We start from the raw sequence: 25,767 nt of genomic DNA on the forward strand, positions 1-25,767 counted from the left end.
CGCGCAGGGAGCGGGGGGCGGGGCCTGGGAGGGACCGGCGGCGCTCGGAGCGCGGCCCCGAGCGGCCGCGGGGCCGGGGCGCGGAGCCCGGAGGCTACACCGGCCCGAGTCGCCGCCCGCCGGCCGCCACGTCCTCCGCCCGGCGCGCGGCGCAGGTGAGCCTGGGGACGGGTGAGCGGGGTGGGGGCGGGGAGGCCCGGGAGCCCGGGGGCGCCTTTCCCGCCGGCGCCCCGCGGTCGGCGAAACTTGGCGGCGCCCTCCCTCCGCCGCGGGACGGAGCCCGCAGCCCGGGCGCGGCCCGACCCGGGTCCCCGGACCCCACCCCGCGCGGCCTCCGGCGTCCTGCTGCCCGCCCCCTGCCTCCCCTCGAGCCCCGGGGGGACGCTTCTGTCGCAGGGTCTCCTGTTCAGACATCAGAGCCGGGAGACCCTGAGGAAGCCCCAGGACCTTTGGAAATGGAGGTCAGGAGCGGGGACAAAACCACCCTCCCCCAAACTCCCGGCAATCTGCTGCCCAAACCCTCTTTGGCCTCAAGAGTCAGCAGCCCCGGAAACGAACATCCGCCCACAGCAGACCAAAATCCACCGCCTCCCCCACCCGGTGGATGTGGTGGGCAGGCCCGGGTGGGGGGCAGGGGTGCTGTTCACTCTTACCTAGTAGGGGAGGAGGAGGGGGGTATGGGGGGCAGCTTCTGGAGGGCCGGGGGCCCCATTTACTGCTGACGCCAGCCTCGGCTTCTGCATCCGGGAGGCAAGAGCCCCCTCTGAGATTTGGGTGGGTCTCAGCCCAGCACCCGGCATGGCGGGGGGGGACCTCTTCATCTGACCCGAAGCCCGGGAAGGCCTGATTCCTCCCTCTCCTTGAGGTGAACAATCTGCCCCTCCTGGTGTGGGGGTTCGGGGGGCGCCTGTCGGGGACCTGGCCGGGACCAGCAGGAGGGCGTCTGACCCTGTCCACCCTGACACCCCCGTGGCCGAGTGCTTAGGGGTGGGGGCCCTGGTTCCCTATGAACTAAGGCAAGTTACGTGAGGCTCCTGGACCTCGGTTTCCTCATCTGTAAAAGGGGGTAGTCAGGGTACCCACAGAGAGGGCCCCGACTCAGTTGCCGCTGAGCTGTTCTGGGGTTGCCCACGGGCCACAAGAACAGGGCGACCTCTGCCCATGTAGACCAAAGGCGCTGCCCCCCGCTCCCCCAGGCCTGGTGGGAGAGCGCGGCAGGAGGTGCGGACCTCGGGAAGAAGTAAGGTGTTAAGTCCCTTGGACAGATGTCACCTGGAGAGTGAGAGGGACTGAGCCGAGCAGAGGGCCTCCTTTAGGGGAGAAGCCTGGGAGAGCTCTGGTCCCCGGGGTCATCTCCGCCCCCGCCCGGGAAGTGCTGTTCCCCAGCAGGGGACATGAGGCACAGGGGTGGAGGGGCTTGCTGGGGCCCCCACGTGTGCTGTCCCTGAGGGGCAGTCTGTGTGCGTGACCTGATGGGCACAGCCACTCACCCTGCGTCTGTCTGGGGCCCGGAATTTCAGTTTCGGTTTCCAGACGGATCGCGGCTGCTGGTCGTTTTTGCCCGTGGCAGTGACCGTGCTCGAGCGACCGACCGTCTGTAAGAGCGTCTTTATTTCTGGTGAGAATCCCTGCCCGTCTGCGGGGCCCCGCAGGACGGTCATCTAGGTCAGCACAGGCCTGGCTCCTCGTCCGGCTCTCTGGTGACAGGCAGCCTGACCCCCCTGCCCCCCCAGGTTCCCTCACCTGTCAGCGAGGGAACATACCCACCTTCCGGAAGATGGGGGAGGGACCGCAGACACTGCGGGGGAGAAAGCATTTGGAAGACACCTGCTGGTCACCTGTCCAAGCTCCCGTCAGAGTCGGGGCTCTGATTTCCCATCCAGAGGCTTCTTTGGGGAAATGGCATGCGTGTCAGCTGAGTCTGGGCCCGGAGCCAGGTTTATGGGACGTCCGGACCCAGACACAGGAGCCAGGGGGCGTGGACGTCGCAGACTGAGCCGGGAAGGTGGTCTTCTCTGTGACTGCTGCCCGAGCCTGGAAGCCTCATAGCAAGAGGCAGCGGGAGGCTTCTGCGTGGGGCGGGCCCAGCACGGCCCCTCCCTGCTGCCAGGCTGGGTGCCAGGCTGGGCATGGCCAGTGGGTCTCCACCAGAAAGGGAGGGGGCCTCTGCGGGGCTGGGCTTCCCTGACCCCCACCGTGGAGGGGTGGAGTCAGCTAAGCTAAGCACTGCAGACATTTGCTCCGGACAGGTCCCCCCTGCAAGGTGTTGACCCGCAGGCACGGTCTCCGCCCACACAGGCGGGGCAGCAAGTCAGGCCCAGCCGTGACCTCTAAAACTGGCTCCGGACATGGCCAGGTGTCCCTGGCGGGGGGGGCAAGGCCACCGCAGTCGAGAGTCCCTGAACCACCCCTGGCCACCTGGCAAATGGAACCGTCTGCTGTGTGCTCTGTGACTTACACGGCCAAATCCTGCCCCCAGATTCCGTGTGACTCTGACGGTTGAGCACGGCCCTGCAGAATTACCCAAGTATAAGACCATCATCGTGGCTCGAGTCAGCCTGAGCAAAGACCAGGGTCTGGTGCTCGGGAGGCCAGGCCCCACCGGGCAGGGTGGGGTCAGCCGGACCTGGAGGCAGGGCAGAAGGGACAGAGAGGCCCCACGGACGGAGCGGTCCCAGTGGCTGTGGGAGCAGCTGTGGACAGGGCCACAGGGCCAGGCGGACTGATCTCCTCTGTCAGGCAGCGGGAGGGCGGGCGCTGAGCCCACGGAGTCCGGGGAGCCCGTCTGGTGAGAAGAACGCAGGAGCCGGGCGCCGGGCTGCAAGGACCCCCGGCACCAAGTGCCGCTGAGGCCCCGCTGACCCGGCCACTTGGTCCTCCCTGACCCCGCCTGCTGCCCCTCCTCCCTCCCAAGTCACAGGTGCCCCTCACCTGTCCCTGCACCTGTGCCTCGGACACCGGGCCGGCTGCGGAGTGCAAAAAGAGAGTTAAATGCCATGGATTCCAAGGACTCAACAGGTCACCACCCTCCCCCGCCCACCCGGTGCGGAGACAGCAGGAAGTCCCCTGAAAGTCACCTAAAAGGTGGTGTGGATGGGTGTGGAAGCCCCTGTGATGCGCCCTGGTGGCTTCTGCCGGCTCGAAGCTAAGTACCCGTGTGGGTGGGTTCTGGGCACGGACCCCAGGGCCCCCCGGGAGGATGCGGCACCGGGGCGAGGGCAGCAGGGCGGAGCTCGCACCACCACAGCCAAGAGCTCGCTTCTCACCGTCGAGCCCAGCCGCGTGTGCAGATGTGAACCGAAATCGTCCCTGGGCCTGAAGGACCCACAGACCCCTCGGGAAGACGGACACGCAGCACGCAGCCCTCAGGGCCCCGGGTGTCTCTGGAGGAGCTGTGCCGGGGAGCAGACCCGCCCCTGTGACCCCATGGTCGCCGCAAGGCAGCTGGCCTCCCTCTCGGGAGCTCCGTTGCCCGGACAGTGTGGCTGGCATTTGCCCGAGTCCGTGCCCTCGGCCCCTCCCTTGCACTGGCCCCCGGACACCAGGCCAAGGCCAGCAGCCAGTGAGAACCTGGGGAGAGCCGCTCTGCAGAGCCGACCAGCCAGAGGAGAGGCGGCGGGTGGGGACGCGGGGGGCGGGGGTCCCCAAGGAGCATGGGGGCAGCAGCACTCCCTGCGCGGCGCCGTCTTCCCTGCTAAAGTCGAAGCAGACAGCCAAGAGGGACCGGGAGGGCCTGCTGCCTTCGAGCTGGCGACGGAGGCCCATACAGGGACGGCCAGGGAGCAGAAAGGAACCACAAGCGACCTTTTCAGCGTCGACAGAAGCCGTAGCACGCCGCGGGGACAGGGCGCTCTGGACGGCTCTTTGCAGGACGTGCAAACAACAGTGCTGGTTTCTGGAAGAGTTGGAATCTCCCACGGCGTGGGCAGAGAATGAAAACCCAGGACAGAAGAGGCCGCAGCGTGGAGACAATGCCAGAGGTTGGAGTGCGGGATCCGGGCCGTCCCAGAAAGAGGGGCTGGAGAAAACAGGCGGGGGAAAGTTTGCACGAGAGATCACCAGGATGCGCCCAGACCTGCGAGGCCCAAGGAAGGGGCTGGAAGGAGGCACATGTCTGTGGCTCGGGGAGTGCATGTGGACCTTTCCCCACGAGTGCTGGTGCTCCCTGTCACCCCCCACCAGAAAGTGGGAGCCACACCTCCACAGGGCAGGGGACGCCCCAGGCTGTGATCGTCCAGGGAGCCAGCGTCGGAGCGTGTCTGGTGTTTTCCCAGGAGCAGAGCACCGGACAAGAAAGGAGGCCTCCGGATTCTGGAAGAAAATAATCTCCCACGGGACTCTGAGCTCAGCAGGTTACCCGCCCCAGGGACAAAGATCTGCTTCCCGTGAGGCTACCTCGTAGCCTCAGGAAGGTGGGGAGCTCCAGGACCGTTCCAGGATGGGATCTGGGCGCAGAGAAGGGAGCGCCGGGGAGAGAGGCCAGGGTCTCTGGGAGAACCAGGGCCGATGCACTGATCGCATGGAGTGTGTGGTCCAAACACGCGAGGCAGGGACACGGGAACGCGTGGGGAGTTAACAGGAGGACAGCCGCCGGTCAACAAGAGGGAATTATTAACGAGGGGAGGCCAGGCGCTGGCGTCCTGCTCGGCCGAGCCGGCTGTACTAACACAGACACCCACGGGTCCTGCGTACTGGGCTGGAATCCTGTCCACACGGCAGGGAGAGGCTGGCCTCTGCGATCAGGAGATCTCAGGCTAGCAGACATCGGGGAAAAGCTGTAGAGCCCGGAGCGGTGGCCTGTGGGGGACAGGGCAGTGGAGGAGGGGACACCTGTCTTTCACGGTAGGCCTCTCGGTGCCGTGTGACTTTTGGACCTGTGCCCGGGGAGTTGTGAGAACCCTGAGGTTAGAAGGAGGAGGTCAGAGTGTGCCCATGTCAGCTGCACCCCCCCCCCCCCGACAGCTGGCTGCAGCCGGCCCTGGTCCTGGAGGTCCAGCAGAGCCCTGGGATGGCATCCACTCCTCTTCGGGCCTCGGTCCCCGCGCGGGTGGCACTCCAGGCCTGTGGGTGCGGCCACCTTACTGAGAACGGAGGTCACACCCAGCAGTGGCTCACCCGACAGGTTCCTGCTGGGGCACCTCCTGTCCCCAGAGTAGACTTTGCCCCCTGCTGGGAGCAGCCCTGCTACTGGCTGTGTCCGGGGTCTGGGGTCCAGGGTCCGGGTCCAGGGTCTGGGCCCAGAAGACCCAGGCCTAGGGCCTGAGGTGGGGAAGGGGAGGGGGAGGACGGGGGATGGGGCAGGTGGAAGGCACAGTCACGGTGCCGGTTTTCAGGGCGACGAGGTGAAATGCCCCCACGGTAAACGCCTCCCAGACTAAGAGGACTGACCGAGCCTTCGGGCTCCCCACTCGGGGGCACTTTGCTTGGCCTGCATAGAGGTCAAAGTCTACCAGAAACCCCTTTCTCGGCCAGGCCTGGGTGAATGCAAAGTTTACGTGGGGGTGGGTGAGCCAGGGTGGGGGACCGCCCGCCGCTGGCTGCCTGCGACTCAGAATGTCCCCAGGAATGTGTGGGCAGTCCTCCCGGGGTGGGGGCGGCCAGGGCTCCTCAGGCAGCCACACTCGCCTCTCTGGGATGGCTTCAGCAGAGACCCTGTGTGCTGGGGGTCGGAGCACAGGCAGCCAGGCTCCCGGCTGCTCCTGTCACCCCGGCCGGTGCTGTGGCTTAGGGCCCTCTGGGGCCCGGCTGCCCCTCAGGGAGGGGTTCTGGAGCCGAGGCCGGGCCGGGAACTTCCGATGCAGGGTTGGGCGGGGAGTGTGGGAGGTAGGCTGAGGCTGGGACCTGCCTGGCGTGTCCTGGGACGGATGGCAGTGGTGTCCCTGGGGTCCAGGGAGCCGTCGACTCCAGAGGCCCGGGAGGCCTGGCGCAGGCCCGGGCACCTCTGGCTGCGCGCCCCCCTCCGCCCCCCCGGGGCAGGAGAGGGCAGGTGACCGCCTCACTCCCACGGAGCTGTCGGATAAACTGCGTCTCCGTTCCTTCCCAGATCGGCAGGGAACGTGGCAAAGGATGCCGCGCGGAAGCTGGGCGCGGAGTCTCAGCCACCTGGGCTGCAGATTCGGAGACTTGATTTTTCCGCCTGAAAAATGGGCTTCCACCCTCGTGTGCACAAGCCCCGTGTCTACAAGAAGCACAGGAGCGGCGGCTCTGTTTGCTTGCGTTAACGTTGAAAGGAGGAGGTGCAAAGGAGTGCGTTTCCCGCAGGCCTCCAAGGTCCTCCCGACCCTGACTGTTGCCCTGGTCAGCGCGGGTCGCTGTGGCCATGGCTCTGCCCGGCGGCTGGGGCGTCGCTCCTCGCAGCCCCGCAGCCCAGGGCCGGGCCGCGGCAGCACTCGACTCCTGCGAGCGGGAGCCTTGCTCCCGAGGCTTTGTCACCATTCTGCCCACGTTGCCGATCTTGAGCGGAAGGCGCAGAAAAGAGCCGAGGGATGTGACGGTCGCTGGCCGGAAGCCGGTGGCTGGGAGGCCTGTGTGGGCCCTCACAGTGGAAAGGCAGCGGCGGGCCCGTCCACACCGCAGGGCCGTGCGCCCTCGGCCCGGCACGAGCCAGACCGAGGTGAAGAACCAGCCCCACGCCGGTCGGCGGGGCTCTGCACGTGTGAGGCGCTCGGGGTCCCCGGAGGGACGGGCATCCACGGGATGCAGGGAGACTGAGCGGGGGCTGTGGGCCCCGGGTGTCTGCAGACGCCCCCCTCCCCCCTCTGCATCCAGGCATAGAGGGACCGTGCCCAGTGGGCTCTTGAGACGGGGTCGGTCGGCCCTGCTCAGAGTCCGTGAATGCGGGAAAGTCCGGGCGTGTCACTGCACACGCAGAAAGGCCACCTAGACAGCCAGCCACGCGGGAATCACCACGCAGCGGTGAAGAGAGAGGGTCTGGAATCACACACGCCGGGGGTCAGCCCCCAGTTTCCCACGCGTCGCGTCCCACACCCCGGGGGCTCCTGGGCTTCTCGGGGCCTCGTGTCTTCGTTTGCAAACCGAGAACACAGACGGCTGGCGTGTCCCGCGAGTGAGCGAGCTGACACGACCTCCCCCAGCACGGCGGAGACTGGCCCTGCATGCTCTGGAACGTGGGGGTGCGGTGGAGGCCGGGGTCCCGGGAGCCCCGCAGACAGCTTTGTTCGCGGTGCTCACGGCGACCAGGAGGAGGTGGTGCCAAGATGCCCAGTGTCCGACCCGGCTCGGGCTGGCAGGGCCCGGGGGCCACGCGCCCCTCATTGCCGCACGCTTGCACCCCCCGGCCTGGGGGTCCGTCCTCGGCGTGGGCACCCACCAGAGGAAGCACGGTGGGGGGGGCGGGGGGCTGCCTGTCCTCCGCTCCGGTCCCAGCAGCTGGGTCCCGGCAGGCCTGAGCCTCCCGCCCCCCGCACACCCCCCTCCCAGCCTCCGGGCCCTGCATCCCGAGCGGGGTCCCTGGCCGGGCAGGCGCTGAGAGGCGGTGGGCAGGGCCCGCGGGCAGGAGGGCTGCAGGGTGTGCATGTCCACCTGCCCTCACCTTTGCCCTCTCGCCCCAGGACACCGTGGCCACTCAGCATGTCCCAGCGACACTCGGACAGCTCCCTGGAAGAGAAGCTGCTGGAATACCGCTTCCACTCCGAGCTGCGGCTCGATGCCAGGGGGAACCCGGCATCCGGGCTCCCCATGGTGCGGGGCGCCCTGCAGCTCAGGGACAACGAAGGCTTCCAGCTCGATACCCCGGTGCCCCCCGCTGTGTCCCCTAAGGACGAGGAGCCACGGGCTGTCGTCCTGAGCACGCAGAGCCCCGCGGCCCTCAAGATGGGCACTCAGCAGCTGATCCCCAGAAGCCTGGCCGTGTCGAGCAAGGCCAAGACCCCGGCCCGCCACCAGAGCTTCGGGGCGGCCGTGCTCAGCAAGGAGGCCGCCCGGCGGGACCCCCGGCTCCTGTCAGCCCCCAGCTTCTCCCTGGACGACATGGACGTGGACGCGGGCCCCGGGGGGGCGCTGAGACGGAACCTACGGAACCGATCCTACCGGGCGGCCATGAAGGGCCTGGAGGCGCCGGGCGGGGAGAGGGGCCCCCTCCAGCTCAGCCCCAAGCTCCAGGCCCTGGCGGAGGAGCCCAGCCAGCCTCCCGCTCGGTGCCCGGCCAAGAATAAGGTAGGGGCCGTGCCGCCTGGACTTCGGGGCGGGGGCCGTGCCGCGAGGGGCCTCGGGAGCTTGTAGGCACAGACGGAGGCTCACTGTCACCCTCGCTGTCACCACCACCGTCACCTGTCTCATGCGGCTGCCATTCAGTGAGCACCTACTTCGCGCAGGGTCCTGACGCGTATCTGGTTCGGTCTGATGGGCAGGCTGCGAGTGGAGTGTGAGTGTGCCTGCTTTATAGATGAGGCAGTCGAGGCTCGGCGAGGTCGGGGGGTTTCCGTAGGACCCCGGGCTCGGGGGTCCCCGCTCTCAGCTGCAGCGAGGAGCGGAGCGTCCCGAAGGCAGCCTCTCTCTCTGAGCCCCGAGGGGAGCCGGCCTGTCTGAAGGACGAGTTTCAGTGCCGACCTCACAGCAGCACCTGGCTTCGGTGGGTCTGCCCGAGGGGCCCCCCAGGTTGGGGACTCAGGAGACGCGTGACGCCCTCTCTGCGTGCACGCCCTCCCCGCCCTGCCCGAAAGCCACTCTTACCTCGGTGCTCTCCAGAGAACGGGCCGGGCACAGGGCTGGTGGGAAGGGGCCCCCGTGCCCAGAGTTGATGTTCCGGTGGCCGCCTCTCCGGGGGCTGTCACCGGGACCGGGAGCCGTGGCCGCGGGCGGAGGAGAAGCCAAGCCCACCCGTCAGAGTACGTGCAGAGGGGACCCCCGGGGACCACCTTGGCCGCAGTCCTCAGATGCCCGTGGCCTTGGAGGTGGGGCGCGGCTCCTGCCAGGCCTCCCTGAGATGCCCGGGCCCCAGAAGCTGCCTCAGGACCTAGGCACACTGCAGCCACCCAGGGCCCGTCCAGCTGCCACCTCACTCCCTCGCATCAGACGTTTCCTGACTTCCTGCGCAGCTGGAGCCGGGGTGCCGAGGGCACCCCTGTAGGTGGCCCCCAGCGAGGTCCTAGGGCAGGGAGGGGGCAGGCGTGCGCCGGGGTGCTCCGGTCTGGGCTGGGGGAGCCTGGGGGGCCAGCAGAGCACGGAGGAGGGGCTCCCCAGGAACTCCGAGCAGGGGCACGGAGGTGGTCCAGAGGCAGAAAGCAGAGGGTGAACGCTGGGTAGGTGCCCAGACCCAGAGGCAGGAGGGGTAGGGGTGCTGGGGGCGGCGGCCCGGGGCCCGGGGCGGGGGAGCAGGGCCCAGTGTGGGGGGAGCGCCACACATTCCAGACCCACAAGGGGAGTTTTCAGGCCCCAACTTGTTGAAGAAACCTCTCCCTTTCCCGGAACCTGCATAGCCCCGAGGTCGGGAAAAACCGTGTCCCGGCCAAGAGGGCAGGCTCTGTGCGGCCAGCTGCCGGGGCCGGGGGTGCCTGAAGACCCTGCCCGCCCCCACCTGCCTCTGCAGCCCTGCCAGCAGCTGCTGGGACCCCAGGCCTGTGCTGGGAGCTCGACACTAACCTGCCAGTCCCTGCCCTTTCTGCTTCCCCCGGTGTGGCCCCGGCTCCCACCCTGGGCCTTCTGAGCCCCCTCCAACCACACCCTTCCGGCCTCGCTTGGGCTTCTCTCTAGACCCAGTCGGAACACCGTGCTGTCCCGAGCACCGCTCTTGATTAGTTCAGGCCTGCCTGCCTCTTCCAGGCAGCCCTCCTGGATCCGCCTAGCTCTCGGTCACCCTGCCCTACCTGGCCTAGCCTCTGCTTGGTGGCCGTGCATTCCTTGTGGAGCTGACGTCTATCGAGCACCTTCCACGTGCCCAGCAGGGGCCCCCTCCTGTTGAGCATGCCTTCACATGTGGTGCTATGAGATCTCCGGGCCCCCAGGGTGGCCTTGCTGTGGACTCACACCTGCCCCTCCTCCCCACTGACGGCCCTGTTTCCGTGTCTCTTGTCTGCACAGAGGACGCTGGGGCGGAAACGTGCACACAAGGGCTCCTTCAAGGACGGTGAGTGTGGCCAAGGGACGTGACCTCGAGAGGCCAGTATGGGCCAGGCCGGGCGCAGCTGAGGCTGGTCTCGCCGGGGCTGCTGGGGGGCAGGGCAGGCTGGTGCAGCGCAGGGAGAACAGGCCGACTGGGATTTCTCTGGGGGCTGGAGGTCCTGGTGGCTTGTCTCATCGTGCAGTTCTGACGTGTCTGGAAAGTTCCCTCGGGCTCTTCTGTGCTGTTCCAGGGGCAGGGGATGGACAGAGCGCCCACACTCACCCCAGGAGACGTTTGTCCAGCGTGCATGTGTGTGCCAGGCCCGTCTGCACCGGTGCAGCCACGGGGTGCTGGCGCCAGGGTGTAGACACCCATGCTGTGTATACTGCCCACGGGACACAGGGAGCCCAGTGTTGGGGGCTCGGGAGGGCCCGGAGCAGTGCATTTGGCCTGCTGAGGGGTGATGCCAACAGGACCCCACGGGGAAGGGGAGGGGAGGGGAGGGGGAAGGGAGGGGGAGGGGCGGGGGAGGGGCCCGCCTGCCAGGATACAGCACCCAGTGGCTGTGAGGGGGCAGGGTTCTTAGGGTGCAGGGGCTCAGCCAGGAGGAGGCCCCCCTGTGTGGACAGCCACAGGCCTGGGGGTGGGGAGGCATCAGGATCCGGGCCTCCTCCTGCCCCAGGGAGAGGAGTGGTGGTGCCCAGTCTCAGAGCCAGGACAGGAAGAGAAGGGTTAGGGTTGGTGGCCCTGAGCCAGGCGCCAGCTGGCCCCCGGGGGGCAGGGGGTTTGGTGATGGCTGCAGAGTGGGAGAGCGGGAGACCGCACCTCGGGTCGGAGGACTCGGGGACAGGCGTCCACTGCTCTCGGCCCAGCCTGGGAGCAGCCCCCACCGAGGGCGGCCCCCACGGCTCTGATTGGTCAGCTCGGCCCTGGTCTGAAGGTGCCACATTCTACATGGGAACACCAGCCCTGTCCAGGGCTCGGCCGGGCACAGCCATGGGAGCCAGCCAGCCTGAGGGGAGCCTGCTGTGGGGGGCCCTGAGCCGCCTGATGCCCTCAGGGTCTCCCGGGGAGGACTCAGCCCGCAGATTCCAGGGGGGAACCCGCTCAGAGCCCCCAGGCCTGCCGGTGACACACCCCCTGTCCCCAGACCCCAGGTTCTACCAGGAGATCCGGGAGCGGGGCCTCAACACCAGCCATGAGTCTGACGACGACCTGCTCGACGAGCCGTCCAGCCCCGACGGAACCGGGAAGGCGGACGCCCCCATCGTGGTCAAGAGCTACCGGCCGGCGCAGATCACCTGGAGCCAGCTCCCGGAGGTGAGGCCAGGACGGTGGGGTGACGCTCTGCGTCCGAGCCCACGGGCGATTGGCCCCTCAAAGCCGGTCGGGGTCCTCCTCCCAGTGAGGGGAGGAGGCTTCCAGAAGTACCCTCCTATGCCCAGCTTGCAGGGGGCCCCCCTTCCTGGCACCCTCAGAGCCGCCCTGCTCCAAGGGCACTTTGGGTTTGGTCCTGAGGGAAGGAGAGCAGCTAGGGGCCCGTGCCATCAGCGCATGTGTGACGAGCCCCCCACAGGTGAGCCCCTGGCCCTCGCCCGACCCAGAGTGGCCTGCGGAGCTGTGGGCAGAAGGACCCCCCTCCGAGGCCCTGGAAAGGGGCAGGAGGGTCCAAGGGGGAGACGGCAGGGGAAGGGCGAGGGCCCTGCCCTAGGGCTGTGGGGGTCTCCGGGGAGAGCTTGGCTGGGACAGAGGCCCTGGTGCTCTGAGCAGGTGTGTGTGGGGAGGTGCCTGCCACTACCCCAGGAGGGCAAGCGCTGGTGACCCGTCCCCCGAGGGCCCAGGGACAGAGCTGCACGCAGCCTGGGTGTGTGGGTGGTCTCCTGGCATAGATGGTCCAGGACCCCGCACCCTCAAAATGCTGGCAGATTCTCTTCCTGGCCGAGCTCGGGGGATCTCAGCCAAGCCTCTGGGCTGGACGAGGAGGCAGGGGATTGCCCGGCCCCCCAACTCCCGGCCCAGGTGCTGGTGACGGCCTCTGGCCAGCCCAGAGGGGAGGAGGGCAAGGATCAGGTGGCCCTGGGTCCTGCAGGGGGGTGCCCCTGGGCCGTGGGGCGGCCTGGCCGGCTCTGCAGGGCCACCGCGGACACACTGTGGCCGGATGGGCAGCACGCGAGCCAGGGCAGCCAAGGGCCGCTGGGCCTGCAGGGGTGGAGAGCTGGAACGCCTCCCCTACCTCCCGGGCAGGCCACACGCCCCCCTGGGCCAGGTGTGTCTGAGTCATGGCCGTGGCTCGCCACTCAGCTCTCCTGGGTGGCTTTGGGCCTCTCGGCCCCCGGGACAGCTCTAGGGGCCGGAGCCCACACTCCCCACCCTCGGGTGTCTGTCGGCCATCCCCTCCAGATGCCTGTCTCGTTCCTCAGCCGCCCCGGGGCTCTCTGGAAGGGAGGATGGGCTTCCGGGATGAGCACCCCGTGACCCCTAGGCCTGTGCCCCCCTCAGGTGGTGGAGTCCGGCATCCTGGACAGGCTGCCTGCTGAGGAGCGCAAGAGGCAGGAGGTAAGGGGGCTGGGGGCGGGGGGGGGGGGGGTCCAGTCCTGTGCCCAAGACTTGGCTTGGGTCACACAACGCACAGGGGACAGTGGTCATGGGGACACCTCCTGGGCCGGGCACTGGGACAATGGCTGATGCCCTTGGCGGGGTGGCGGGGCCTACTGTCGCCCCTTCTCGGATGCGGGTGCGAGTCCTCGCCAGCATCACGGCTCGTAGCCGCTGAGCCAGAGCACGTACCCAGGTGTCGGGCTCTTGTCCCCACGGCCACGCTCCCAGCCTTGCCCCGGGTCCGGCCCGTCCTGCACCCTGACCGCACCCCCGAGGCGCAGGGTGGCCCCAGCAGCTGCTGTCCTCCCCGCCAGGCCATCTTTGAGATCCTCACGTCGGAGTTCTCGTACCAGCACAGCCTGGGCATCCTGGTGGCCGAGTTCCTGCAGTCCGGGGAGCTGCAGGCAACGATGACCCAGATGGAGCGTCATCACCTCTTCTCCAACATCCTGGACGTCCTGAGCGCCAGCCAGAGGTGAGGCCCGCGCCCACAGAGGGCGGGAGGGCTGGGGCTCCAGGACACTCCTGGTCCGGGACTGCGGGGTGGACGGATCGGAGCTGCTGCCCGCCGGGAGGGAACGCGAGAACCTTCTCGGGCCCTGAGGCAGCCGACAGCTGGGCCAGGGACAGGCTGGGCACCAGGCCCGCGGGCGCCCCGGCAGCCCCAGCGCCCTGTCCCTTGGATGTTTGAGAGGGTGGAGTTCCTCCCATGGGGCACATCCCCACCGGGACATCAGGTGAAGGCGGCCGAATGACGAGGCGGGCGGTGCCCACGGGGCGGGGCGAGGTGGGGGGGGCCCTTCACTTGCAGCCTCGGGTCATGTTCCGCCCGGTGGTGTCTGGGCCTGGCCCGGGGCTCTGGTTGCAAGGCCCAGGGTGGAGGAGGGGCCAGGCCTGCACAGGCCTGTGCGTAGCTGTGTGCGTGCATCCGTGCGCCCGAGTGGCTGTGCTTGCACAGGTGTGTGTGCGTCCATGTGCCCGAGTGCGTGTGTGTATGTGTTTGTGCAGGTGTGTGCGTGTGTGTGTGCACATATGTGCCTGCGTGAGTGTGCGTGTGGTTGGTAGCGGGTGCACGTGTGTGTTTACTCCCACGGAGGGCACAGCCCACGTATGCACCCGTGTGCACTCAGCTGCACACAACGCTGGGTCCCAGGAGACCCCGGGACAGCGTCCCTCATGCCCCAGCATGCTCTCTAAACTGCATAGGTGGGCCCCACGAGCCCCCCTCTGCAGACGAGGGTGGGGCAGGTGACAGAAGGTGGCTCAGCCCCGGTTCACTCACATCAGCATCAGACCAGCCCCCCGAGCCCCCCAGCCCCCAGTCCCTGCTACCTGTTGCCCCATGAAGTTTCAGGGCCGTGCGGGGTGGGCGGGGGGTGGCTATCTTGTCCCTGGAGACAGTCTTCCTGCGGAGCCGCGGTGACCAGCCCGGGGAAGCTTGCAGCCCCTGACTCCGTGGGGGCCCGGGAGGGTGGCTGCCCCTCCACCCAGCTCTGCCCCTCAGCTCCGTGTCTGTGAGGCACAGCAGAGGGCCCGGGGCCGCCGTAGGCCGGCTGTCCTCTGTGCCAAGCGGCCACGTGGTTGCCTCTGAGCTCCCCAGGGCCTCTGGCTGGCCGTCGCTGTCCTGGGGTGGGACGTCCGGCCTCCTGAGGCGCAGCGGCCTCCTGTCCGTGGCCGAGGCCGAGTCACGGCTGATCTCGGAAGGGAGCCCCAGGGGGAAGCAGGGCCTGGGGGGTCCCTACCAGGGAGTCCGCCCAGAGCCCCCACTCCCACCCTGAGCCGGGCAGAGGGAGCCGGGGCTCCGGGCCGGCCTGACCCAAGTCCAGGGCATGAAACCAGAGCAGCAGGCTCCCCGTCCGGCCTGCGGGCTCCCCCGGGGTCTCCGCCAGAACCTCGAAGGAAGTGGCCTCGGAGTTGCCCTATTTTTCAGGCTGAAGGAGCTGACCCGTCCCGGGGTTTCCCCAGGAAGGTCACGGCTCGCCACCGGCCTGGGCAGCCAGTCCCCGACGGCCAGGCCCCAGCCCGCTCTCACCCCTCAGGTTTTTTGAGGCCCTAGAGCAGCGGCACAAGGCGCAGGTGTGCGTGGAGGACATCAGCGACATCCTGGAGGAACATGCGGAGCAGCATTTCCACCCCTACGTCGCCTACTGCTCCAACGAGGTCTACCAGCAGCGCGCCCTGCAGAGGCTGATGTGAGCGGGGCCTCGGTCTCGGGGGGCCTCGGTCTCGGGGCGCATTCCTGCAGGCTCCCCCTCCCCTCCCGCCGCCCTGACTTCGGAAGCCCCGTTCTCTGTCGCAGGAGCAGCAACGCCGCCTTCCACGAGGCCCTGAGGGAGATCGAGAAGCGTCCCGCGTGCGGGGGTCTCCCCATGATCTCCTTCCTCATCCTCCCCATGCAGAGGGTGACCCGGCTGCCCCTCCTGACGGACGTGAGTACACAGCGCGGACCCCGCCCGGGGAGGGAGGTCGGCCAGACGCCGGGACGGAGCTGCCCGGGTCCCCCCTCCCATGGAGTGGAGCACGGCACGCCCCCTCCCCCACCTCGTCACTCAGTTGTAAGACGGCTTTGACATTTGATAGCCTCCCCCCACCCTGCCCTCCCCCCGGGCTCTGTGCCAGGAGCGGCGCCAGCACTCCACAGGTGTTCGTCCCCGTACTAGAAGGTTCACGAGGTTCCTTCAGGTGGATGAGTGAGAACCAGGGTTGCCCGGGCCTCTGCCGAGGGTGGGTCCTAGGCCGCTGCCTCCTTTCCAGGATCCTCAGCCAGTTTGTCCCGGCTGTGGGCCCCCAGGGCAGCCCGGGTGCCCATCACCTTCCCTTCCGTGCGTGGAGCTCTGAACAGCTCACTGGAGTGGCTCATGCCTCGGAGATGCCTGCTTAGTGCTGCAGGGCAGGTGGGGGCAAGAGGCATACGTGCAGGTGCACGTGTGCACATGCTTGTACACATGTAGGCACACACCTGTGCTCAGGCTCGCACACATGCAAGCCGATGCGTGTGCACGTGTCCACACGCTCACACACACGCAGGTGCACACGTGTGTTCACGCTCGAAGACATTCAGGCGCACACGTGTGCTCACACTCGTATACATGTAGGCGCACACGTGTGCTCACACTTGCACACGTGTGTTCACACTCAACATGCAGGCACACACGTGTGCACATGCTCACACACATGCAGGCACACATGTGTGCACACTCATGCATGCAGGCAGGTGCACATGTGTGCTCACACTTGAAGACATGCAGGCGCACATGTGTGCACACACTCGCACACATGCAGGCACACGTGTGCTCACACTCGTATACATGTAGGCACACACGTGTGCTCAGGCTAGCACACATGCAGGCAGACGCATTGCTCAGGCTCGCACACATGTAGGCGCACACGTGTGCTCACACTTGCACACGTGTGTTCACGCTCGACATGCAGGCACACACATGTGCACACCCTCACACACATGTAGGCGCACATGTGTGCACACATACGCATGCAGGCAGGTGTACATGTGTGCACATATTCGCACACATGCAGGTGCACACGTGTCCACACGCTCACACACGCAGGTGCACACGTGCTCACGCTTGTATACATGTAGGCACACGCGTGTGTGCACGCTCGCACACATGCAGGCAGGTGTATCTGCGTGCACATACTCGTACACGTGCAGCCATGCACACAGCACACAGAGGCAGCGTGTGGCTCCCGCTTAGAGTGCCATCTTTCCAAGCAGACGGGACATCAGACCTCCCAGGTCCCTCTGGGAAGCGTAGAAAGAGAGGCCACGGGCACCTCCCAGACCAGTCCAAGACAGCCAAGGACTGGAAGGGCTGGGGTCCCAGGAGCGTGCTCTCTCCAGGTCCCACGAACCAGCCTGACCCAGCAGAGCCATTTGGGGGCCGTGCACCCCAGGGCGGCCTGGCAGGAGCCCTCTGGACACTGGCCCTCAACCTCCCTGCGGCCCCGCCCGGTGTGACGTTAGTGGAGGCGCCCCTGCCCGCGCAGGCCCCTGAGCCTGGAGGGCAAAAGGGTCCTCGGCGCCTCACGTGTGGTGTCCTCTCTGCAGACCCTCTGCCTCAAGAGTCAGGGCCACCCTGAGAGGTACAAGGCCGCCAGCCGTGCGCTCAAGGCCATCAGCAAGGTGAGGAGGGTCCAGGGGAGAGGAGGGGGCGCCCAGACCAAGCCCGGGCCTGAATGCTGCCCCCCTACCCCCGCCCAGCAGTGGAGACCCTGAGGGCAAGGCAGGGAGGGAGGGAAGGTTTCCGCGCCGTCCGTCTCCAGCTTTTCACGGAGGGAGCGGAGCTGAAACACGATGGGCGAGCCCGTGGGGGCAGGGGCGGGGGCGGGGCCGGGGCGGCCGGGCCGCTGCCCACGTCACAGCCTTTTGTCCCGACGCCCGCCTCGCAGCTGGTGAGACGGTGCAACGAGGGAGCCCACAAGATGGAGCGCACAGAACAGATGTACACCCTGCACACGCAGCTGGACTTCGGCAAGGTCAAGGTGGGCACCCCCACCGCTCCTCGCCCGGCTCGTCGCGGGTCAGGGGGCCACCGCCTCTCGGGGCTCCGGCTGGAGGGAGGCCCCTGCGGGCGCCCGCACCGAGGGGGCCGGGGCCTCTGCCTCGGCCTCCCCGGCACCCTTGTGACTCCCACCCCCTTGGCCACAGGCTCAGCTTTTCGGCGCTCCTGCCCGAGGCTCAGTGGGTACGCAGGTCTCTCTGGCCTGTGCCCCCACCCCCAGGGCTGCAGGCGGCATGCTGGGGTCAGGGGGCAGGACGATGTCCAGGCCGGCGCACGTCTTGGGTTTCCCCGTGAGGCCAGGAATAGTCCGTCAGTTCGGGGTGGGGAGGGGGGGGGCCTAGGCATCCTAAAGGCCGTCCCACGCGGGCAGGGCTCAGACTTCTGTCCCCACGGATCCCCCACCATCCCATGGTCCAGGGGTGGTCCCACCGGCTGCCCAGGACCCCGCTGTGCCCCAGGCCACCGGGATCCCGCTTCCGCAGGAAGCACCTCCTGGGGAGGGTGGCGCCCAGCAGCAAGAGAGGAGCAGACAGACAGACGCTTCCTCCTGGGAATTGCTCTACAGGAGTCAGGGCCTGGAGGCAGCTCTGTGGGCCAGGCCTCAACTTGTCATCAGCCAGCAGAGGCTGCCCAGCGGGCTGGAGCAGGTGCTGTGGGCAGGGCACGAGGGCCACGGAGTGACAGAGGGAGGCCACGGAGGTCCAGACGAGGGTGTGAGGGCCTCTCTGGCTCAGGGGGTGCTCAGTAGGTGCCTGGAGAGTCCCTGGGCCCGGCCGGAGGCAGGGAGGGCACCCACCTGCCTGGGTGGCCGAGCAGGATCTGGGCCAGGGACCTGGCACAGCGCAGCTGCCCCATCTGTGCCTGTCGGCCAACTGAATAGCCCTTTGTGTGAGGCGAGGACACATCTCACTGTCCTCCTCCTCGGTCCAGCCCGGGGGGAGGGGGCAGTCACCTAGTCCTTGGAGGCAGGGATCGGTGCCCACCCGGCCTCGGTACATCCTCGCCCACACCCCGCCCCCCGACCGCCCCGACTCAGGCACCTCCCCGTCCCTTCCCTCCAGTCCCTCCCGCTGATCTCTGCCTCCCGCTGGCTGCTGAAGCGTGGGGAGCTCTCTGTGGTGGAGGAAACCGGGCTTTTCCGAAAACTGGCCAGCCGGCCCACGTGCTACCTGTTTCTGTTCAACGACGTCCTGGTGGTCACCAAGAAGAAGAGGTAGGCCGCCGTGGGTGCCGGGCCATGTGGCCCCAAGACGGGGACCGGGAGGGGCCTGGGGGAGTCACCCGGGCCTCCTCAGACCTCAGAGCTGGGGCACACGGTGGGGGCCCCCTCCCAGCCTGGCCCGGCCCCGGCAGCGGCCTGGGTCCCCCTGCATGTGACGCGGGGCGGCCAGGTCTCTCCCTGTGCCTGCAGACCCGGGTCTGCCCGCCCAGGCCACGGGGACGAGAAAGCGCACCGCCTGTGCTCCCCAGGGGGTGGGGGAGGGGGGCAGCCCTCAGGAGCGTCCTTCTGGCCCCCGTCGGGCGGGGGACCCGGGCCGCCCACACACCCTCGGAGGCATCTGGCCGCCCCCTTGTCTCCCTGCAGCGAGGACAGCTTCGTGGTGCAGGACTACGCCCAAGTGGACCACATCCGGGTCCAGAAGACGGAGGCCTCCGACCCCTCCCTGCTGGGGGGCGGCGGCAGCCGCGGCTCCTCCGTGCCGCACCCCTTCCAGGTGACCCTGCTGCACAACAGCGAGGGCCGCCAGGAGAAGATCCTGCTGTCGTCCGACTCCGCGTGAGTCGGGGGGAGGTCCTGGGGCGGGGCGGGGCGGGGACCTGACCACGGAGGGAAAGGGAATGCCAGGAGGGGGACAGCCTGACCAGCACGGCGTGGCCCGGGGAGGAGGGCCTGGCAGAGGCACCACAGTACAAAGGTCCTGGGGCAGGAGGCCTCTGCCAAGAAGCAGCCGTGAGGCTAGTGGCGCTCGAGCATGGGCGCCAGTGGTGGGGGTGATGAGGTCAGAACAGGCTGGGGGGCGTTGGGCAGCACAGGGAGGGGGCTCAGCGGGCAGGGGAGGGAGGGACGGTGGGCTTGGGACCCAGCGCCCGGGTCGTAGGGGTGCAGCTGCTGCCTGACTGTGACCCTGGGCAGATGAGACTCGGGGTCGGCCTGACTCGGTAAAGCCTGCCTGCTGCCCCTCTTGCCTGTGACTTTCCACACCCGGCCCCTGAGGGAACTGGTTTGTGGGGGGTCATGAAAGGATGCCAGTGTCCCGTGAACTTCATCATCACTGCGGGTCACAGCTCCAGGGCCGTGGGGGACGCCTGAGGAACCCCGGGGAGGCCCTTTGACCCCCTGTCCCTGCACAGCACCACACTGGGGGTGGGCCGTGTGAAACCAGAGGTCCCCAGGCTGGCGGGATTGGCCTCAGGGCCTCACCCACGCTCTGTCCTGCCCCAGGAGTGACCGGGCCCGCTGGATCGTGGCTCTCACACACAAGGAGAGGCAGAGTCCCGCCAACAAAGGAGGTGAGCGCACCGAGAACAGGGCTCGCGACCCCTTCCCCGGCCCTGGGCAAGGGGGCGGCACGGAGCTGAGAGGTATCGTCCAGCCCTCCGTCCGTGCCACTGTCTGCCCCCAGGGTGACCTGCCAGGGTACGTGTGTATCCGTCTGTGCGCACAGACCCAGCTCTGTCCCAGGGCCGCCTCGTCCGTGCGGGGGAGAGGACCGTGCCCCGTACCTGGAGCACGCGGAGCCGGGCCGGCCCATAGATCGTCAGCCTGGCTCCAGCCCCGCCCCTTAGGAGCCACCTGCCCCCTCTGCCGGGCAGGGGCAGCCTGTCCCGTGGCCTCCGGGGGAGGCTGCCACGTGTCCCCAGCCCGTGTGCCCAGCCCAGGCCCCGCTGAGACCAGGCCACGGGGGATGTGCTGGGAGGTGGAGCCCACGTCCTCCCGGGGACAGCTCTGCCCCTGACCCCCACCCCACCTGCCCCCGCAGACCTGCCCCAGGTGGAGGTCACCAAGGCCTATCTGGCCAAGCAGGCGGACGAGATCACCCTGCAGCAGGCGGATGTGGTCCTGGTTCTGGAGCAGGAAGACGGTGAGTGGAACGGCGCTGGTGGGGAGGCCCCGGGCGACAGGCCGCCAGCCCCGTCAGGGCCCAGGGCACACCCGTGTGGGCGGTGCACCCTGACCCTGGCCCCCTGGACACGGTTTCTGCCACTGCTCACGGTGCTCCAAGGCCCCCTCGGCACCCTCCCTCAGGGGTGTCCTCAAATGTCCCTGAGTCACGGGATCAGAATCAGGTCCTTTGTCACTCTGTGTCATAAGTGGGCGGAGGGTGACTGTGCTACTCCGGGGGCCCCTGCACACGCCCGCACGGGGCATGCGCCGGCATCCGGGCCGAGCTGCCGATGGAGGACCAGGTGCCCGTGTGACCCGGAACCGGGCCCCCTTGGCAGGAGCCGGTGGTGATCCGCTGTAAGGGAGGGGCCTCGGCCTGGTGCCTTCTGGAACAGCGGCGCAGAGGGCATCGCAGCCCCGCCCTCGTGCCCGGACCCCGCCCTCACCCGCCCCACATCTGTGTTCAGGATGGTTCTACGGCGAGAGGCTGAGAGATGGGGAGACGGGCTGGTTCCCCGAGGACTTCGCCCGATGCATCACCAGCCGCGTGGCCGTGGAGGGCAACGTGCGCAGAATGGAGCGCCTGCGCGTGGAGACAGACGTGTAGCCCGCTCTGCCCGGCGATTCGAGGGGCGCAGATCCACCGGCCCCCAGGAGCCTGACAGCCCGCGGGTCTCCCGAGGCGCTGGGGGCTGCAGTGCCGGCTGCAGACACATCCGGTGGGAAGCTCGCATGCGCCGTCCCCCCCCCGGGGGCCACCCTCCCCCAAGCTGTCAGGGCCATGCCAGCTTGGCCCCACGTCTCCCACACGTCCTGCACCCACCGCACCGCCACGCAGGGCACATGACCGGACGCAGGACGTGGCCCGGCTCCTCCCTCGCCTCTCCTGCCCCCCACGTGGGACCGAGGGCCCCACTCTCTGAGAGGAGGTCCCGCCTGAGGGAGCGGACTCTGGTGCCAGTGCTGAAATCCTGACTGAGGTTTTCACAGACATTAAAGAAAGTATTTCTTTAGCTCCTGGATTTCCATGGGAGCCTGCGCCTCGGGGAAGGCCAGGGCAGTCCCTGCAACATCCCCAGAGTGCCACCGGCCAGGACCGGCTCCCTGCGCGTAGTCACCTGGGCCGGGTCCCGGGGTCGTGTCCGGCCCCCCCCCCCCTTCCTGATCACCCGTGCTCGTCTGTGGCCTTGGCCGGACTGTCCGCCTGGAGCTTGGTGAGCGAGGCCAGTGGCTCCTGACCCCTGTCCCCACTCCTTTGCTGGCTAGTGGGCTCCGTCTGGCTAGTGGGTCTGGGGGCTCTTCTGGGATGTCCCACCAACCCCCGCCTCCCTCAGGGCCCATCTGTCCCCCCAGGACCTGGACGTGCAGGTGGGGAAGTCTGTCCACACCCAGGGCCCCCTCGGCTCGGGCAGTGCTGTCCTTGGGGTGGGGGCTCCCATTATGACAAGAATCTGCCCAGATCCCGCTGGAGCTCCGGTCTGAAAGCCAGGGGGGCGGCTCCACACTCCCAGCCAGAAGGGGGTGATCGGGCAGGCCTTGAGCTGTGCCTCTCCCGGTCCTAGGCCCGGCCAGGTGGGGAGGGGAGGCCGGCCTGAGCCAGTTGGAGGGCCCGGTGGGGATGAGCTGTCCCAGCTCTGCCCACCGAATGGGGTTGGGGGAGAAGTATAGTGCCAGGAGGGGTGAGCACCTCCTCCCCACCGACCTCCAGGGTGACCTCCGTGGCCACAGGTGGTCGGAAGGACCAGGCCTAGGTCAGAGCCCAAGCAGGGTCTGGGGTCCCGGGCAGGGATTTTACACGACCAGAGGGCGGTGGGACAGCGGCAGGGTCCAGTCACTGGAGTCAGCCCCCCGTAGCTCCTGCCACTAACTGCACAGGTGGGAATCTGGGACCTCAACTTGCCCACCTGTGAGCTGGGTTAACTCCCGGCTCTTTTCCCAGAACTGCTGTGCGGGCAAGCTGGCTGCGGAGGCCGGGCGTGTGCACACGCATGTGTGTGTGTCAGGCAGGGGTGGGGGCAGCTTTCTGTGTAAGCCCAGCTCCCCCGAAGGAAGCCCGCCTGCTTGTTCTCCCCACCGACCCCCGAGCTCCTGGGAAGGGCAGACCTGTCCACTGCCCGCCCTCTGCCAGGTACCTTTCCAGTTAATGGAGCAAAGAGGGTTTGGAAAGCCCTGAGACCAGGCCCTCGACTTCCTGACTTGGGGCCAGGACACCACCTCAGGCCCATTTCGGTCTGCACAGTGGTTGGCTGGAGCCCCCTCGTCCTCCCAAGCAAGGGGTAAGGTGCTTAGCCAGGAGGAAGGACACCCCAGGACCCCGGGGGAGGGGCTGGGCCCACCCGGGCAGGGCCAGACCAGCCTAGGACGGGAACCCCTCAAAGCAGGCTCCAGAAGCACAGGGCCCTGGCAGCTTGGAGGCCTGGAGGGGCTTAGGTGGGCGGGGGGTGGGGCTGGGCCGTGAAGTGTGGAAGGCCAGGGCTCCCTCCAGGGCCAGTGCCCACTCGACACCCTCTGAGGGGCCTCCGTTTAGCCTGAGGTGCCTTCCTGAGGGCGGGGCAGGCCAGCCAGGACCCCGGCCCCTCCCAGAGATGGCTCTGATCTGCCTTCTAGCCCAGCTGAGGTCTCAAGACCCCAAACAACCCTTCCTCCATGGCAGTGCCCAGCACTGCCCCCCACCCCCGGATTCCTGGGGGTTCTGTGAACTCTGCCACACCTGCCCTGCTGGGGAGGGGTCTCCAGAAGCAATCTAGCCCAGCCCCTCCTCCCAGCCAGCCGCACCGCCCCTTTTGGGCCTGCTGCTGGGGTCAGTGGGCTTCCTAGGACATCAGCCAACCCCCGTGGGGCCCAGTGTGAACAGACACCGAGGTGTCCCCGCCCACCCACCTATTACAACCACTCCGAAACATTCCAAGGCCTTTCTGCAGGGCGCCCCCCCCCCCCCAATCAAGCGCCCCTGGTGGCTGGTGGGGACACCGTGGTCGGGCCCACAGCCCTGAAGACATCCAGTGCCCCTGGGTGTCCACGGCGGGACCCTAGCAGTGCCTGGGGCTCCCCAGTCCCTGAAACTCGATGGGAGCCCCCGTAGCCCCGATTCTTGCCCCTTCAACGCGCAGGTGTTTCCGCCCTTACCTCCGTTGGCCCTGGGCGTCCACAAATCCTGCTCACGTTGCCACTCCTGGTTACTGTCCGTATCCCCAAGATCAGACCCCCAACCCCAGCTGTCCCCTGCCGGGCCATCATGGAGCTCTCTGGGCACGGGGTCACATCAGACTGGGGGCTCTCCGGTCTGTTCTCCTAATTTGGTTCAGGGCTTCCCGCATCCTCTTGCCAGATTAATCTGCTGGCATTGACGGGTTTTCTTGGGGAGGTAAAGGGCGTCTTACTTTGAATTGTTTCCTAGTTGGTCATGGCCTCCGCTGAAGCACGATCGAGTTTTATAGGTTTTACACATTTCATATGCTATATACGATTTTTATGCCCCGCCCTGCTGATCCTTACTGGTCTGTCGGCCCTTTTCTGTTCCTTTACTGGTCTGAAGCTTTTCTGTTCCCTGGTCCTGCCCCCCGACCACCGGGCAGGGTTCTCTCCCCACAGCCTCACATTCTAGTGTCTCGCTCGCACCGAGTGTGGCCCGAGCCACAGAGCTCTGCTGGGGCCTGGGGCAGGAGACGCTCCGGCTTTCCATTCCTTCTGCAGTGTTTCCTGGGCCCTAGGGGGTCCGGCACAAAGCAAGCAGAGCCCCGTCTCCCGCACTGTGTTCTCCTGGGGCAGGACAGCCAGAGACGGGGGCTTTCGGGTCAGGGCCGGGGATGCAGATGATGCAGGCCGCGGGGAGGGTGGGGGCGGGGTGCTAGGCGGGCAGGGCTGGCCAGCGTCGCGTCGCTTAAAGATCCGAACCCCCTCAGCTTCTCCACCAGACTTGGGAGAGATTCTCGGCAAGTGACCACTGCCAGCAAAGCTCCTGCCTGCAGCCACCCGGGCCTCCAAGACCTTACCTCCTGAAGAGATGAACTGTATAGAATGTTCTTTCTGCTCCTGTCGGACAATCATCTGATTCCTCATGTCACAAACACGTCGAGGCATTTTGTGATGTTATGCTGTCCCGCCGTCTTAAGGGCCATTCATGTTGGATCAGGTTATTACTTTGCGAGCATTTTGGAGTGGTGCATGTTTGGGATTAGGACTTGTGCGCACCCGTGACGGATCTGTCATCTCCTTTGCTTGCCCCGCCCTCACCTGGTTTCAGAACCAGGTTGACATGGGCCTCACAGAATGAGGTGAGCTGCTTTTCGGTTTCAGAGAGTTTCCGGAACAATTCCCATTAGACAACTTCACGGGGCCTTGCAACTCTGGCACCAGCCACCTGGACGGGCATACGGCCAGGCCCTCCCGCGGGCGGCGGCTGGCTTCCGTTACTACTTGTATTTACTGCAGTGGTGGGTTTGTGCAAGTGTGTATTTCCACCAGCATCAATCCTGACATTTCGTATCTTCCCTCAAAACTTACCCACTTTTTAAAAATTCTGTTACTTAGGGGCGCCTGGGTGGCTCGGTCGGTTAAGCGTCCGACTTCGGCTCAGGTCATGATCTCACGGTCCGTGAGTTCGAGCCCCGCGTCGAGCTCTGTGCTGACAGCTCAGAGCCTGGAGCCTGTTTCGGATTCTGTGTCTCCCTCTCTCTCTGCCCCTCCCCTGTTCATGCTCTGTGTCTGTCTCTGTCTCAAAAAAATAAACGTTAAAAAAAATTTTTTTTAATTCTGTTACTTATACATAATCATTCTTAACATCATTTTTAGGTCTTCCTCTCTGTTGCGTCTGTAAGTTAGTCCTTCCTCCTGCATCTTCTCTTTGCGTTTAAAAATACTATCGAGGGGCACCTGGGTGGCTCAGCCGGTTGAGCATCCGAATTCAGCTCAGGTCATGATCTCACAGTTTGTGGGTTTGAGCCCCTCGTCGGGCTGTGTGCTGACAGCTCGGAGCCTGGAGCCTGCTTCGGATTCTGGGTCTCCCTCTCTCTCTGCCCCTCCCCTGCTCACGCGCTCTCTCTCTCTCTCTCTCTCTCTCTCTCAAAAATAAAACATTAAAAAAATTTTTTTTAGTATCATCAGCCTTGCTAGTTTTTTTCTTCCTTATTCATCTTCAATGGAATTTTAGGCTTAAGTGCCCCATCATTCTCCACTTGCTGAATGTAAAGTTTATATACACGAATATAAATTCTGTACATAAGAATATAAATATATGAACGTAAGTTTACATGTATACCACGCATGTTAGAGCTTATTAAAATTTTATCATTGCTCATGTCCTGCTTGCTTAACGTGTTTTTTTTTTTTTAAGGAACACGTTAAAAAATCACCCACCGTCGTTTATTTCTACCTGTTATAGTGTCACTTTTATGGACTTCAGAGCCTCTACTGTCTTGTGCATTTATCTGTACATGTATTTATAGAGTCACTTACGATGCTTTCTGCCCAGAAACGTTAAAACT

General features: G+C 66.5%; 1 protein-coding gene across 5 annotated transcripts; it reads left to right on the forward strand.

Moving 5' to 3' along the window:
- The first annotated feature begins 24 nt into the window (after window positions 1–24).
- Window positions 25–25,578, forward strand: ARHGEF16 (Rho guanine nucleotide exchange factor 16). 5 transcript variants are annotated; one of them, XR_015254379.1, is made up of 16 exons: window positions 25–155; window positions 7,572–8,175; window positions 10,039–10,084; window positions 11,211–11,380; window positions 12,560–12,616; window positions 12,973–13,133; window positions 14,698–14,850; window positions 14,958–15,087; window positions 16,725–16,799; window positions 17,066–17,158; window positions 18,240–18,391; window positions 18,764–18,955; window positions 19,622–19,689; window positions 20,160–20,261; window positions 20,752–22,560; window positions 24,187–25,578. XR_015254379.1 is itself a non-coding variant. In XM_086715469.1 (15 exons), exons 2-15 carry the CDS (start codon window positions 7,591–7,593, stop codon window positions 20,889–20,891), a joined length of 2,124 nt encoding a protein of 707 aa, XP_086571595.1. In that variant the 5' UTR covers window positions 25–155; window positions 7,572–7,590; the 3' UTR covers window positions 20,892–25,578. The 5 variants fall into 5 exon arrangements, 3 of the variants coding, with proteins under 3 accessions (XP_086571595.1, XP_086571597.1, XP_086571596.1); XR_015254380.1 differs by having other exon boundaries at window positions 20,752–21,498; XM_086715469.1 differs by having other exon boundaries at window positions 20,752–25,578.
- Window positions 25,579–25,767: the final 189 nt, after the last annotated feature.

This window comes from Puma concolor, chromosome C1 (assembly GCF_028749965.1).
Source record: "Puma concolor isolate L17-30 chromosome C1, mPumCon1.1.hap2, whole genome shotgun sequence".
NCBI lineage: Eukaryota > Metazoa > Chordata > Mammalia > Carnivora > Felidae > Puma > Puma concolor.

What these genes read in the sequence shown, in the direction of transcription:
- ARHGEF16 (XM_086715469.1), top strand. Translation starts at nt 7,591, where the DNA reads ATGTCCCAGCGACACTCGGACAGCTCCCTGGAAGAGAAGCTGCTGGAA. An exon ending in CGCTCAAGGCCATCAGCAAG is followed by an intron (nt 16,800 to 17,065) that starts GTGAGGAGGGTC and finishes CCCGCCTCGCAG; the next exon opens with CTGGTGAGACGGTGCAACGA. An exon ending in GAGTCCCGCCAACAAAGGAG is followed by an intron (nt 19,690 to 20,159) that starts GTGAGCGCACCG and finishes CTGCCCCCGCAG; the next exon opens with ACCTGCCCCAGGTGGAGGTC.